Here is a 12656-nt window from a genome sequence, read left to right as displayed (position 1 = left end):
GAGGCTTGAGATGGGAGCTTGCCTCCACACTGATCCGGCAGCCTAGCGATGCCTGACGTGGCGATTTCTGATTGGCTCTGAGCAGCGAGGACGTTTCATCACAACCAGCACTTCCTGTTTCTTCTAACTTGTGAATGTGGGGCTGGGGGACGGAGCCTCGGTCTCGGCTCAGCAGATAGTGCTATGCTAAATGCTAAACTGTGTTTTAACGGAGGGGATGTGGGGTTGTGGGGGTCTCGGGCCAGTGACAAAAATGCTGCTGCAGCATTTTTCCAGGGGACAGTTTGTATAACGACTCACTGGTCCTTGTGTTTTCACCGTCCCCGAGGGCGTGCAAAGGTTGTGCCAGTGAGGCGACACTGCCCTGAAGTTTAATGAGGACAATGAAGAACGGTGGGAGGATTTTAAGAAGTCAGTTTACTGTTAGAGCCCAGGTACAGCGTCTGTAAAACAACATGAGGAGCGAGTCCATCAGTCCAGCACGTAATCAAGACCTTGGAACTATTCCAGGATATATTCCAGGAAATCACCTGGATACAGATGGAAAATGCAGCTCATATAAAATTTTTTAAATATTTGTTATTCATTGATCAGGTTTAGTGATTTTCCTTCCCAGCTCTGTGGGTGCTGACAAGGTTTATGCTTCTTTGACAGCCCAAAGAGGAACACTGAAAGGAGGAACCGGGAGCAGGAGAACAAGTACATCGAGGAACTGGCCGAGCTGATATTCGCAAACATCAACGACATGGACGACCTCAACGTCAAACCGGACAAATGTGCCATCCTCAAGGAGACGGTGAAGCAGATCAGGCAGATCAAGGAGCAGGGTGAGGCTCAGTGGGCGGCCTAATCATGATACCAACCCCCCCCCCCCCTCCCAGGATATCTGTATAAACAAGTAACCTATAGATAACCTACACACTGTTACTGCACGGCTGTGTATATATGGGTGTTTATATGTGTATGTATGGGTATTTATATGTGTATATATGGGTATTTATATGTGTATGTATGGGTATTTATATGTGTATATATGGGTATTTATATGTGTTTATATGGGCGATATATCCTGAAATGCCTGCAGTCTGCAGATGAAGCCACTGTGGGTCTCAACCCCCCCAACCTGCTCCAGCTGCACCAGCATCTCCTGCAGTTTTAAACTGGGATCATTATATCAATATGCTCCCAGTCCAAGTCTGCTAAAAGGACCCGGTCAGCTGCCAGAACTGGTCCCAGGTAGCATCTTCCAATAGTGGATATGTTTGGGAGTTTAAAAAAAAAAGCAGCATCGTTTGAGTTTATTTGCCAGTTATTAATCGGAGGTTCCGAGTGCTGAACATGCTAGTCGTCGGGATAACGAGATGGGAAAACTGGGCAAAGCGGACCGAGAAAGTGTGGATTTTTTAAGTGGAAGATCAGTTCAGAAATTATCTCAGCAGAGCAGGAAGTCGCGACATACATGTTGTTTTTTTCTTTTAGACAATGGCACAATTAGGAATTAGCAGAATGACAGCTGGCATTTTGCTCTTTAATCTGGGAACTGCCACGTGCGTGCTAACGGTAATAATGATGCGAGTGTGATAGTGAAGCAGCCGGAGACAGAGCTGTTGCGTAACTCAGGCCAACGTGATGTAACTCTGGAGGAAAGCAGGTAGATCTCCCCTCGCTTTGCTCTCTCGCTCTCTTTCTTCCTCCTGTTTTTGCCTCCTCCTTCCCCGTTGCTTTGTTTTTCACCTCTCCTCCCTCCACCTGTTAGCTTTTGCCTGTTTACTCTATCAGATCTCTTCCAATCTGGCTGGAAACCATCTGTGAGGTTGTATTTCTTTTGAGTCTCTATATCTGCCTGGTTAAGACACAACCAGATAAATGCGCTGTGTCGGCAGCATTATTAAAAGGATTTTACCACTGATATTTGTTACCATTAAGCAACAGAAGAACAGAAGAGATTGAAGATTAAGATTCACTCGCAGCGACTAACTGGTAGATTTTTTTTTTTTTTTTTTTTTTTTTTTTTTTTGCAAAGTGCTGAGAAACGGGGACAATGATGGAATTAACCCCCCAAAAAAGAAGTGGGCCAAATATGGCCCTCGGTCTGGGACAGCAGAAGTGATGAAGGGTTTTCCATCCTTCCGCTGCTGCTCTCCTTCTCTGCTCCATCTTCTCTGTTTCTCCTCCCTTGTCACCAGCTTAGCTTTTCTTTTGGTTCCTGTGGTCAGCCGGTCGGCGTCCGTGCATGAAAACAACAGCTGAATAAGCACAGAGAGACCAACGCTCAGATGATAGCAAGGCGACACAGCTGTTGGGTTCACCTCAGAGATGCACTGTGTCCCAGTAACAACCGTCGGTTTCGATACTATGAAAGATTGAACACTTGTAGACAGAGTCTGACTGTCTGAAACCAGCAGAGCGGCTTTAACAGAGACAAATGGTCGTAAACGGCTTTATGCGCTGTTTCACTTCAGTTACTTCTGTGGTGTTTGACTTGTGCAAGTATTTAAAAAGGAAATGAGGGATGTTTGCCAGTGCGGCAGGTTACGCTAAGCTTGATGCTAATCGACACATATATCCACATGAGAGCCTCAGCCTCGCCTATCTGATTATAACCTTTTACCTTCTTTTCTGAAGGTTTTCTAAAGGTCTGCAGCACTGAAATAAAGTGTGCACTTCCTGTAGTGTTGCAACATCCTGACTTAAACGCTCATGCATAGATAGAAACTAATTAGCTTCCCAGCCTAATAAATGTACAAGGAGAAAATTGGGGAGTTTTCTCCCAAACTGATATGAAGTCAGTCACAGTCTCTCCCCAGAGGATGGTTGTGCTGGGCTCGGCGGTGACGGCCTTTAAAGTCTGATGACTCTGTTCAGCTCTTGTCCTACAGCAGGAATGTCAGCTATGTGGTCTAATGGGGCCATGGGAGGCTTAACAGTCCACTGGTACAGGCAGGCAGGAGAGTGGAGACTGGCCTCTAATGTGACTAAAATGGGTGCAATGTAGCGCACATCACAGCGCAGCGATACCTGCTTTCTGTGACATTCCGCTCCGTGGAGCTGGCGGATGCAACACTGGACACCAGAGCTGATTCCCGAGGACGGCTGGCCTGCATCTGAGAGAGTCACACATCCACAACACGTGCGCTTCGATGCCTCTTCTCTCACAATCGCACGTTGATCATTCGGGTCTTCTGCTTCCAGAGAAAGCTCCGGTGGCCGAGGAGGTGCAGAAGGCCGACGTCTCCTCCACAGGACAGGGAGGGATTGATAAAGACTCTCTGGGGCCCATGATGCTGGAGGTATCTCAAACTGAACATGAGCTGGAGGCACAGTGATGACGCTGCAGCTCATTAGCTACGCAAATATTTGATCTCGTGTGCAGCAGCAGACACCATCAGAAAAGCTCTACTGACATAGCTTCAAATTAGAAACACTTTTTTTACACTTGGGTGTAATCTTGTGATATATAATCTGCCTGTAAAAGACACCAGGGGAGACTTATTGTGGGATCTCTGGCCGTCAGTGTAGCAGCACGAACATCAAAATGGCTGCAGGAGGATCATCCACATGCAGTGGCCGCCCACAGCTCATTTCCAGCTGGTGGAAGCGTTCTCCTGACTTTAAATGGTCTGGTCCTCCGCTGTGACGCAGTGAGATAAGAGCTTGTGTGGCTAACGGCAGCGCCGCCATCAAGCCTGCGTAATGTGTGTGTGTGTGTGTTGAGGTATAACATGGGATCCAATGAGGTATAAATACCTTTTCTTAAAAGCCAGATTAGAAAAGGAGGAGGAGCTTCAACACTCACACACACACACACAGGCTATATATAAGCCCTGTTAGGGCACCGGCTGAGGTGTGAATGGAGCCACTTTTCCTCCAACATCAGGCCGACAGACTAGAGGATGCACACACGTCCAGCAGGACGTTAGTGTCTCTTCATGTACATGATCCTTCAGTCACCTTCGGGATGAGAGCACAGCTCCAACAGTTCTGTAAACAGACCTCAGTTATAGACGTTAACAATGAAAGAACCCCTATTGAGAGAAATGGATGCAGCCGAGGTTCAACCGTGACTCAGTTCATTTCTAATCCACAGCAAAGCAATAAGACCTCTTTTTTTCTGTGTAAAGTTTAATGAGCTTTGATGTGAAAGTTGAAATGAACTTTAATCACCATCCAACTGTCTTTCCCTCCCATTTCCTCCTCTTCTCCCCCATTTCCTCCTCTTCTCCCCCCATTTCCCCCTCTTCTCCCCCCATTTCCTCCTCTTCTCCCCCCATTTCCCCCTCTTCTCCCCCCATTTCCTCCTCTTCTCCCCCCATTTCCTCCTCTTCTCCCCCATTTCCTCCTCTTCTCCCCCATTTCCTCCTCTTCTCCCCCCATTTCCCCCTCTTCTCCCCCCATTTCCTCCTCTTCTCCCCCCATTTCCTCCTCTTCTCCCCCCATTTCCCCCTCTTCTCCCCCCATTTCCTCCTCTTCTCCCCCCATTTCCCCCTCTTCTCCCCATTTCCTCCTCTTCTCCCCCCATTTCTTCGCTTCTACACCCTTTTCTCGGTGCTCTTTGCCTTCTGCCTCCTTCCTGTCCCACTCAGGCCCTGGACGGCTTCTTTTTCGTGGTCAACATGGAGGGAAACATCGTGTTTGTCTCGGAAAATGTCAGCCAGTATTTGCGGTACCAGCAGGAGGACCTGATGAACACCAGCGTCTACAGCGTGCTGCACGTTGGAGACCACGCCGAGTTCATCAAGAACCTCCTGCCCAAGAGCCTGGGTAGGACCCACAGGAAGTTCCATCTGGAAACCTTCCCAGTTGACTGCATGACAAATCTGATATTTGTTTTGTATTTTCATGCAATTCTTCATTTTCTAATGGAATTTTGGTCCATAAAGCAAAGCCACTTAGAAAACTTCAGCAATTAAATCAATTTAAAAACGCACATGACAGACCAATAAACTCCAAACAGAGGTGTGAACATGTTGCCGTCGGTTACGGTTGTTGGTGCATCGTTTAATTTCCAAACGAGCAACAGAATAAATATGGATTCCCGGTATTTTTCCATCCCAGTCTGATTCCAAGCGGCTGACTTTACTGTCTCCGTCTCCTTGCTGTCAGTCAATCATCGCAGCAGCGACGCGTCCAGCAGAAACAGCCACACCTTCACCTGCCGCATGCTGATCAACCCCTACGCCGACGGCGAAGCTCGGCCGGCCTCCGAGCAGCAGGACGTGACCCGGCAGAAGTACGAGACCATGCAGTGTTTCGCCGTGTCTGAGCCCAAGTCCATCAAAGAAGAGGGGGAAGGTACTGGCTGCTCCGGCTCGTCTCTGTCTTCTCCGTCTCTGTGTTTCCATCCTCTGTTCCAGTCCCTTGTGTCCTGTCCTCCTTTCATCACTTCTTCCGACTTGTCCTCCCAACCACAGTTAGAGACTAATTATTGTGTGGCACTTTGTCATGCTCTCGTCTTATCTCATCACACAGATGCACACTAGGGACAAAGAATCAGTCTGGAAATCTAAATTTAGATGTCTGACAACTGAATTTTGTGCCAGTGTCTCCCAGGACGGGGGGAGGACGCGCGCTGGACAGACGGCGGGGTTGGGGGTTTAGACTTGGGTGGAAACTTTTGACATCGTTGTTGGGGGGGGGGTCCTGCTGAGATGGATGGCAGTCGCTTTCATCTAATGAATGGTTGAGTTTCGGTCAAGGTTTTGGAGGGATGACTTTGTGAAACGTGATGAAAAAGGAGCAGAATCGGGCAGAACAGCGAGTTCATTGGCTCATTTTAATGTTGATGTTTGAGGACAAAGTAAGCAGAGGAAATCGGCCTTTATGTGACCCATCGGGCGACTCAGGTCTGCCTCCACATACATCACCTGACAGTCCCGCGTCTTCAAATGTGCAGATTTCCAGTCGTGTCTCATCTGTGTGGCCAGAAGAGTCCCCGTCAAAGAGAGACCTGTGATTCCCACGTATGAGAGCTTCACTACGAGACAGGACCTTCAAGGTAGGACAGAGCCAGGTGCTTGTTGTTCCTGGAGCTGATGCTGTTCCTCTGAAACCAGGGGTGACACCAGCTTTTCTGTACATCCAGGCAAAATAACATCTCTGGACACCAGTTTGCTCCGTGCGTCCATGAAACCAGGCTGGGAGGACCTGGTCCGGAGGTGCATTCAGAGGTTTCACCTGCAGAACGATGGCGAGATGTCCTTTGCTAAGAAACACCACCAGGATGGTTAGCCAGTGAACTCTTCACAGGTCTGCCTCATTTATCGTGTGCAGGTTAATGCTCATTTCTGCCTCTTTCCCCCTCTGCTCAGTGATGAGGAACGGTCACGCCCTCAGCCCTCTGTACAGATTCTCCCTGGCCGACGGCACCATCATCTCAGCCCACACTAAGAGCAAACTGGTCCGGTCTCCAGCCACTAATGAAGCGCAGCTCTACATGTCCCTGCACATCCTGCAAAGGTGTCGCCACTTGTTTTCTGTCTTTCTCCACAATCAGCAGCTAATCAGGCTCGAACCCAAATAAACGGCGTGTGTAAAGATAAAAGTAGCAGACGCCAGACAGCATCTTTATCAACCTGCCAGTGGAAGCGCCGGGCTCGCAGCCATCTTCACCCTTTTGTCCAGTGGAGCATTTTTATTCCGTACATATTTGGTGCTTTTCACCATTTATTAATGTGCAAAAGTAACAAACTATTTTCAAGACATTTAGTGATGTTCTGAAGAACTTGACATTATGTTTTGAACGTTTATAGATTGTTGGATAAAAGCTGTAACTGTGAACGTCTGTCCACTGATGCCTCCGTTTGTGTTTTCATCTCAAAGAAGAGACACAGATTAAGAATAAAGAGCCCGTTATATAAAAGCAGCAGCCGCATGTTCAGACCGCCACTGACACAAGCCCTTCCAGTCAGTCTGTCCGTCCGTCACTCCCACCAGCCGTGAGCTCTTGGTTTGACCATTCACAGTCGGGCCTGAACACAATGTCGGGACTGTTGGCCCGTGCGTTTGTGGCTCTGTGGCAAGAACTTAGCCTTTTTACTTCCACACATAGAAAATTATTGCCCCAGCATTCGGCATAATTGGAGCTTTGTGTGGGACGTCCATGTTTAAACGCTCTGTTACAGCCTCCGGCTTTGGGACAGCTTTGTTTTCCCAGTTGTGAACATTGTTTCACAGCCTCTTTGTACTGTGGCAGAACTGATGGAAGCCTTTTGTAACCGATCCTCGATGTCTCCTGTTGCTCGCCTGAACTTGGCTGTATCGTTTTTTAAAACGATCGTACCAACCAATCGGCAAACGCGCCACAGTCCTCATCAACGCCGCCTTTGTCTCTTTCAGGGAGAACACGGCCGGCATGACTACAGAACAGGGAATGCCCAAATCAGTCACCCCCAGCAGTGCAAGCGGGCCCTCCCCCTCCCCCGACCCCATCGGCAACACGCACCACTCCACCCCTGTTTCCAGTGCACACGGGCGTTCTTTCAGCGCCACCCCCGGCCCGGCGTCCACGGTAAACAGCCACACACTCAAGATGGGGAGCCCATCAGCTCACAGGAGCCCCAGTGTCCCATCGGGGGCCCAGGGGGCCATGTTGTCTCCATGTCATCGGCAGAGCCCCACCGTGGCTGCCAGTAGCTGTAGTAGTCCTCACCTCCCGTCGCATCCCTCCGGGGCTTTTTCTCCGACAGCCGGGACCCAATCTCCAGGATCTGTGTGCAGCAGTACGGGCAACACGCAGTCCTTCAACTCCCTCAGTGCACTTCAGGCACTCAGCCAGGGCCACCGACTTCCCCAGGGACTCAACGAGGGCCAGCGTTCAGAGTCACCGGACACAAAGTCTGTTGGCCTTCAGAGTCCCCTTCACAGCAGCAGCACTGGGAACCAGGGAGCCAAGAGCACGCCCAGCCCGGAGGAGGACCTGTTTGGAACTTTCGATGACCAGCAAGACTTGCTGTCATCACAGAACCAGGAGGGTAAACAGGAGGAGGCGGGGGACGAGGACCCCGACGGGTTCGGAGGTGATGAAAGCTTAGAGGAACTCGGAGACGCCCCAAGTCACCTTCTAAATGCAAAAGGTCACACCAAACTGCTACAGCTTCTTACCACCAAGGTAGAAACCTCCGATCCCTGCTCTCCGTCTCGGCCTCTGGGGGACGACCAGGACCTCAAGGAGCAGTTGGGTGAGATTGCCGGTGTCGACGGGGCTGGACACAACAACAATCCCACTTCACTAAAGGAGAAACACAAGATTCTCCACAGATTACTGCAGACCAGCACCTCACCTGTGGAATTAGCAAAGTTAACTGCAGAGGCCACAGGTAAAGACCCCATTGGTCCAGAGTCCGCTTCAGGGGACAACATAGCCGCCCTCAGTGAACTTTGCACCAAGCAGGAGCCAGGAAGCCCCAAAAAGAAGGACAATGCCTTGCTCCGCTATCTGCTGGACAGGGATGACAACGGCATCCTGGACAAGGCCATCAAGATGGAGTCACCCGACGGACCAAAGCTGGTGAACATCAAGCTGGAGAAACAGGACGCTGGTTTCAACATGGCCGAGCAGGTGAGTGTGACAGGATTAATCCATCTGTGCGTTAGCTCCGGGTCCTGGCTGACATCATTAACGTACGTTAGATAATATTCAGTTTCTGGGGCGGGTGGGGCCCAAAACTGACATCAGCCCCTAAAAGTAGGTTATGTCAGAACCTCCCGGTAGCAGGAGCTGGATAAGATCCACAGTGGGGTCACTGAAATAGTCTCCAGTCGCGGCTGGATTAGGTTCAGATTAGGAAACGGTTCTGATTGGCCGAGCCAAAGCGCTCCTTTGACGTTGCCTCGCAGCGTTTTTTTAGTTTTGGGGTTCGGGCGATGTTGGCTGGCGCCTCGTGCCGACGCCTGGTCGTGACATCATATGGCTGCGCGCGCTCTCACCCCCGCCAGCAGGAGGCGTGCCGTCAGTGTCAGGAGTTGTTCTGAACTCATCAGCTCGGCAGAGGAGGGCTAATTAAACACGTGTGAACCAGTGGAGTACAATTACAATTAGGCGATGAATTAACCTCCAGCGTGCGTTTTGGGGGCTGCTGTTCTGCACAGAACGTTCGGATCAACGCCGTTTCAGGTGGAACGTCTCTCCACACGGTTGATTAACATTCAGAGGAAGCTGAAGACGAGAGAAAAGCACGTCCTCGCATCCTCCACCCACCTAAAACCTCCCTCCCAGCACCGGAGGACGCATCCAGCTCGCCATATTCGCACAAAACGGCCAAACGGCGGCAGCCAGGAACTAAAATAGCTGCCGGCTCTGATGCGTTTGGTGTTTATGCAGACTAACGATGCTGCAGACGGTCGATGGCGCTCTCAATATTTCCTCACCTGTTCAGCACAAACCAGGCCGTCGGCAGTCTGCTGGGCCTGAACCTTCGCCCCCCCCCCCCCCCCTCCCCCTCCTGGATTTATGCCCTTGATGTTGCTGGGCTCGCTGAGCCTGTGTGGCAACACAAACTCCACACGGCTGTAACTTTACATCACACATGACCTCATTAGTGCCGGCAGTTTATTTTTAGCTCCTCCTCTATTCATCAGCCAAACGGCCACAGGACAGCGTTCCTGTCGTCCCTCGCTCTCTGTATCCTACATCTTACCCTATTTAACGCGGCGCCGTTTCGTCCCCTGATAAAGTTGCAATTGTGTGATATCAGAGAAAAGAGAGGCTTTGAACGTCCTAAAGGTTGAAATGGTGTTTTCAGACCTCTGAGCTTGAGGACCTGCTGGAGGATCTGCAGAGCGGCGCGCAGCAGCAGCAGCAGTTCGGGGGTCCGCCTCCAGTCAGAAGACCGGCCCCCTCTTCATCGGCCTCCTCGGGACCTCCCGCTGGCTCCTCCGCAGACAAACCGGCCCTCGTCGGCAACATCCTGCAGATCACCGGCGGCGGCAGCCCGCCGAACCAGCTCAGAGGCTTCCCCCCCATCAGTCCTGCCAGTACGGAGAGCTCTGCTGCCAGCGTGTCTCAGGCCGCCTACGCCGCCCACAGTAACGGTGTCCCACCTCTCTTGCACGCCGCAGGCTTTAACGGCGCCAGAGCCGTCCAGCGTGCTCCCACACTCAGGAGCTCCTCCCTGGACGGTGGGATGGGCTCCGTTCCCAACGCCGGCCGGCCCTTCATGCCTCAGCACAGGAACACTGCCCCCTACTCTTTACTGCAGCAGCAGCAAGGCATGATGGGAGCCCACGCCGGCATGTCCGGCCATGCTGCCATGTCTAACGCAGGTCAGGAAAGACCAGAACTGTTCCTAAGTCCAGGAACCACCCAGCCTAGGGATTCCTCACATCTGCTCCTTTCTCCTGTCATCAGACATGCTGAGCAACGGCTCCATGCGGGGCTCCATGCAGCAGGGCTGGGGGCCCCAGGGCCACATAGGAGCCAGTGGAGGAGCGCTGATGGGCCAGGGGATGGGTCCTGGTCGCATGCTGCCCAGCATGAACGCTGCTCTGGCCACCAGAGGCCTGCCGGGCTCCAGAGGACTGGTCAACATGCAGATGATGGGCAGCGGTGAGGAGCAACCGGTGTCAACGGTGGCGCCGCTCCTGACGCCTAACGCTCTCTTTTCTGCTCCGCTTCAGAGATGGAGATGGCAAACACCGCCTACCCTCAGCCACACGGGCCCCCCAACCAGACCGCGCCGTGGCCGGACCAAATGCTGAGCATGGATCACTATGGAAACCAAAGCAGGTCAGGCCCCTGTTTGAGAAGCAGGCGTGTGGGAGCAGACTCTGGGGTTCAGATGTGGCGGTAACGCTCCGCTCTGTTCTAGGCCACCATACGGCGTCCCCCAGGCGGACGGGATGGGGTGCTGCGGCGCGGGGCCCGAGAGCCAGCCAGACGAGGGAGCCCTGCTCAGCCAGCTATGCTCTGTGTTGAAGGATTACGAAGGTCTGGAGGAGATCGACAAGATGCTGGGAATCCCGACCCTGGCTGTCCAGGTGAGGCTCTGCAGATGCGTGAAGAAAGGATGGCGCTTGATCAGATTGTACATGTGAAGGCAGCTCAGGACCGTTTGAAGGCTTGAGAGGTTCTATTTAAATGGCTCTTGTGCCTACAGGCTCCTCTGTCTGACCAGGACCAGTACCTGGGCTCTCTGGATCCACCCATGAAGCCTCTCATGTACAGCCAACACTACGGCGGGCAGCCCGGGTACGGCGGCGTCCCCTCCGACGGCGGCTTCCAAACCGCCTCCATGAGCTCCCACATGGGTCTGCAGAGGATGCCGCACGCTGGATACCCCCCGATGATGAGGATGCCTGGGCCCAGACCTGTTGGGATGAGACCGGGGGGGTCGAATCCAGCGGTGCCACCTCAGCCCAACAACCTGAGGCTCCAGCTCCAGCACCGACTCCAGGCCCAGCTGGTGGGTGCTCATTTAAGTTAATTAATGACTTATTATGGTCAAACTGGTGATCAGCCACTGGCCCCAGCTGGTCGTAGTGGGATGTTCCTGCCGAGGGGGTTCGTGGCTCTCTCCATGACGGGGGGGTCTTTGCTGTACGAGTGCACCTTTATAAATACGCAAGTGTTTTTCCAGCCAAGGACGGCGAGACAGTCCCGCCGTCATTAACAGCCAGATGGGATTAGCATGAATTAGCCGCAGCCTTTAGCAGAGTTCAGCCAGTTCCAGCCACAGCAGCCAGAAAGAAACCAGCGTGTTTCTGGCTGCATCAGCAACTCTGCTGCCGCTGAGACGTGTAACAAAGAACGACAGAACACACACGCGCACACACACACGCACGCACACACACACCCAAAGACTCCACATGGCTTGTCGTTGTCTCTCCTAAATGGCTGTGTGATGCCAGAGTTGTCTGCTTTCAAGCGTTTCCCTCTTTAGATCGCGTCACAATTCACTGCTTTCATCTTTGAACAAACGTGTTGTTGAAGTTTATGTGGCAGCTTTGATCCCTGCCAGCTCTGCACCGCCACCTGCTGGACAGAATGTGTGGCACACAGTGGATATCGGTCTTAATTTGAGGCTTTTGGTGATAATATTGTCTCTGCTGTCTGTACGTGCAGAACCGTCAGCCGGTGGGGAACCCGATGGGAGGCCTGTCCAACATGAATCTACCTCTAAGGTCTAATGTACCAAACCAGGTGGGTTCAGAGGTCCCAGTTCATTTTGTGTCCGCCCTGGCGGACCATCGCTGACCTCACGCGTCCTCACAGGGAGCCCTCAACGCCCAGATGGCTCAGCGCCAGCGTGAGTACCTCAACAACCACCTTCGCCAGCGCCAGCAGCAGCAGCAGCAGCAGCAGCAGCACGTGCACCAGCAGCGTGCCATGATGATGCGGAATCCGGGCATCAACGTGCCGCCAAACATGCCCAGCGGGGGCGCCGCCCCGACGCCGGCGCCCATGGGCGGCACGAACCCGCGCCTGCCTCAAGCCGGCTCGCAGCAGTTCTCTTACTCGGCCTCCAGCTACGGTACCGGCCTGCCTTCACCTCCTCCTCATCCCGGCTCCTCCAGCCCCTTCTCCTCCCCTCTCTCCCCCAACCATCTGCTGGCTAGCCAGGGCATGATGGGAAATGTAGGCGGGCAGTATGGTGGGGTAATGAGTCCGCCATTACAACACAGTGCCTTCCAGTTCGGCAGCTCAGGTATATGTGGAGAAC

General features: G+C 52.5%; 1 protein-coding gene across 5 annotated transcripts in view; it reads left to right on the top strand.

Moving 5' to 3' along the window:
• LOC101064944 (nuclear receptor coactivator 2-like) overlaps positions 1–12656 on the top strand; it is a 29135-nt gene that overhangs the window by 13193 nt on the left and 3286 nt on the right. For 3 of the 5 annotated variants that reach the window (XM_029831386.1, XM_029831384.1, XM_029831385.1), the window contains 16 exons: positions 655–827; positions 3193–3290; positions 4584–4761; positions 5104–5292; positions 5894–5995; positions 6083–6223; positions 6309–6456; positions 7336–8557; positions 9741–9972; positions 10057–10260; positions 10346–10543; positions 10615–10723; positions 10806–10974; positions 11094–11399; positions 12059–12136; positions 12209–12641. In XM_029831386.1, the coding sequence (XP_029687246.1) occupies positions 655–827; positions 3193–3290; positions 4584–4761; positions 5104–5292; positions 5894–5995; positions 6083–6223; positions 6309–6456; positions 7336–8557; positions 9741–9972; positions 10057–10260; positions 10346–10543; positions 10615–10723; positions 10806–10974; positions 11094–11399; positions 12059–12136; positions 12209–12641 (3980 nt within the window). The remainder of the gene's footprint in view (positions 1–654; positions 828–3192; positions 3291–4583; positions 4762–5103; positions 5293–5893; positions 5996–6082; positions 6224–6308; positions 6457–7335; positions 8558–9740; positions 9973–10056; positions 10261–10345; positions 10544–10614; positions 10724–10805; positions 10975–11093; positions 11400–12058; positions 12137–12208; positions 12642–12656) is intronic. The other 2 variants (XM_029831387.1, XM_029831388.1) reach the window with 2 other exon arrangements.

This window comes from Takifugu rubripes, chromosome 22 (genome assembly GCF_901000725.2).
Source record: "Takifugu rubripes chromosome 22, fTakRub1.2, whole genome shotgun sequence".
NCBI lineage: Eukaryota > Metazoa > Chordata > Actinopteri > Tetraodontiformes > Tetraodontidae > Takifugu > Takifugu rubripes.
This window is presented reverse-complemented; position numbering and strand designations above follow the sequence as displayed.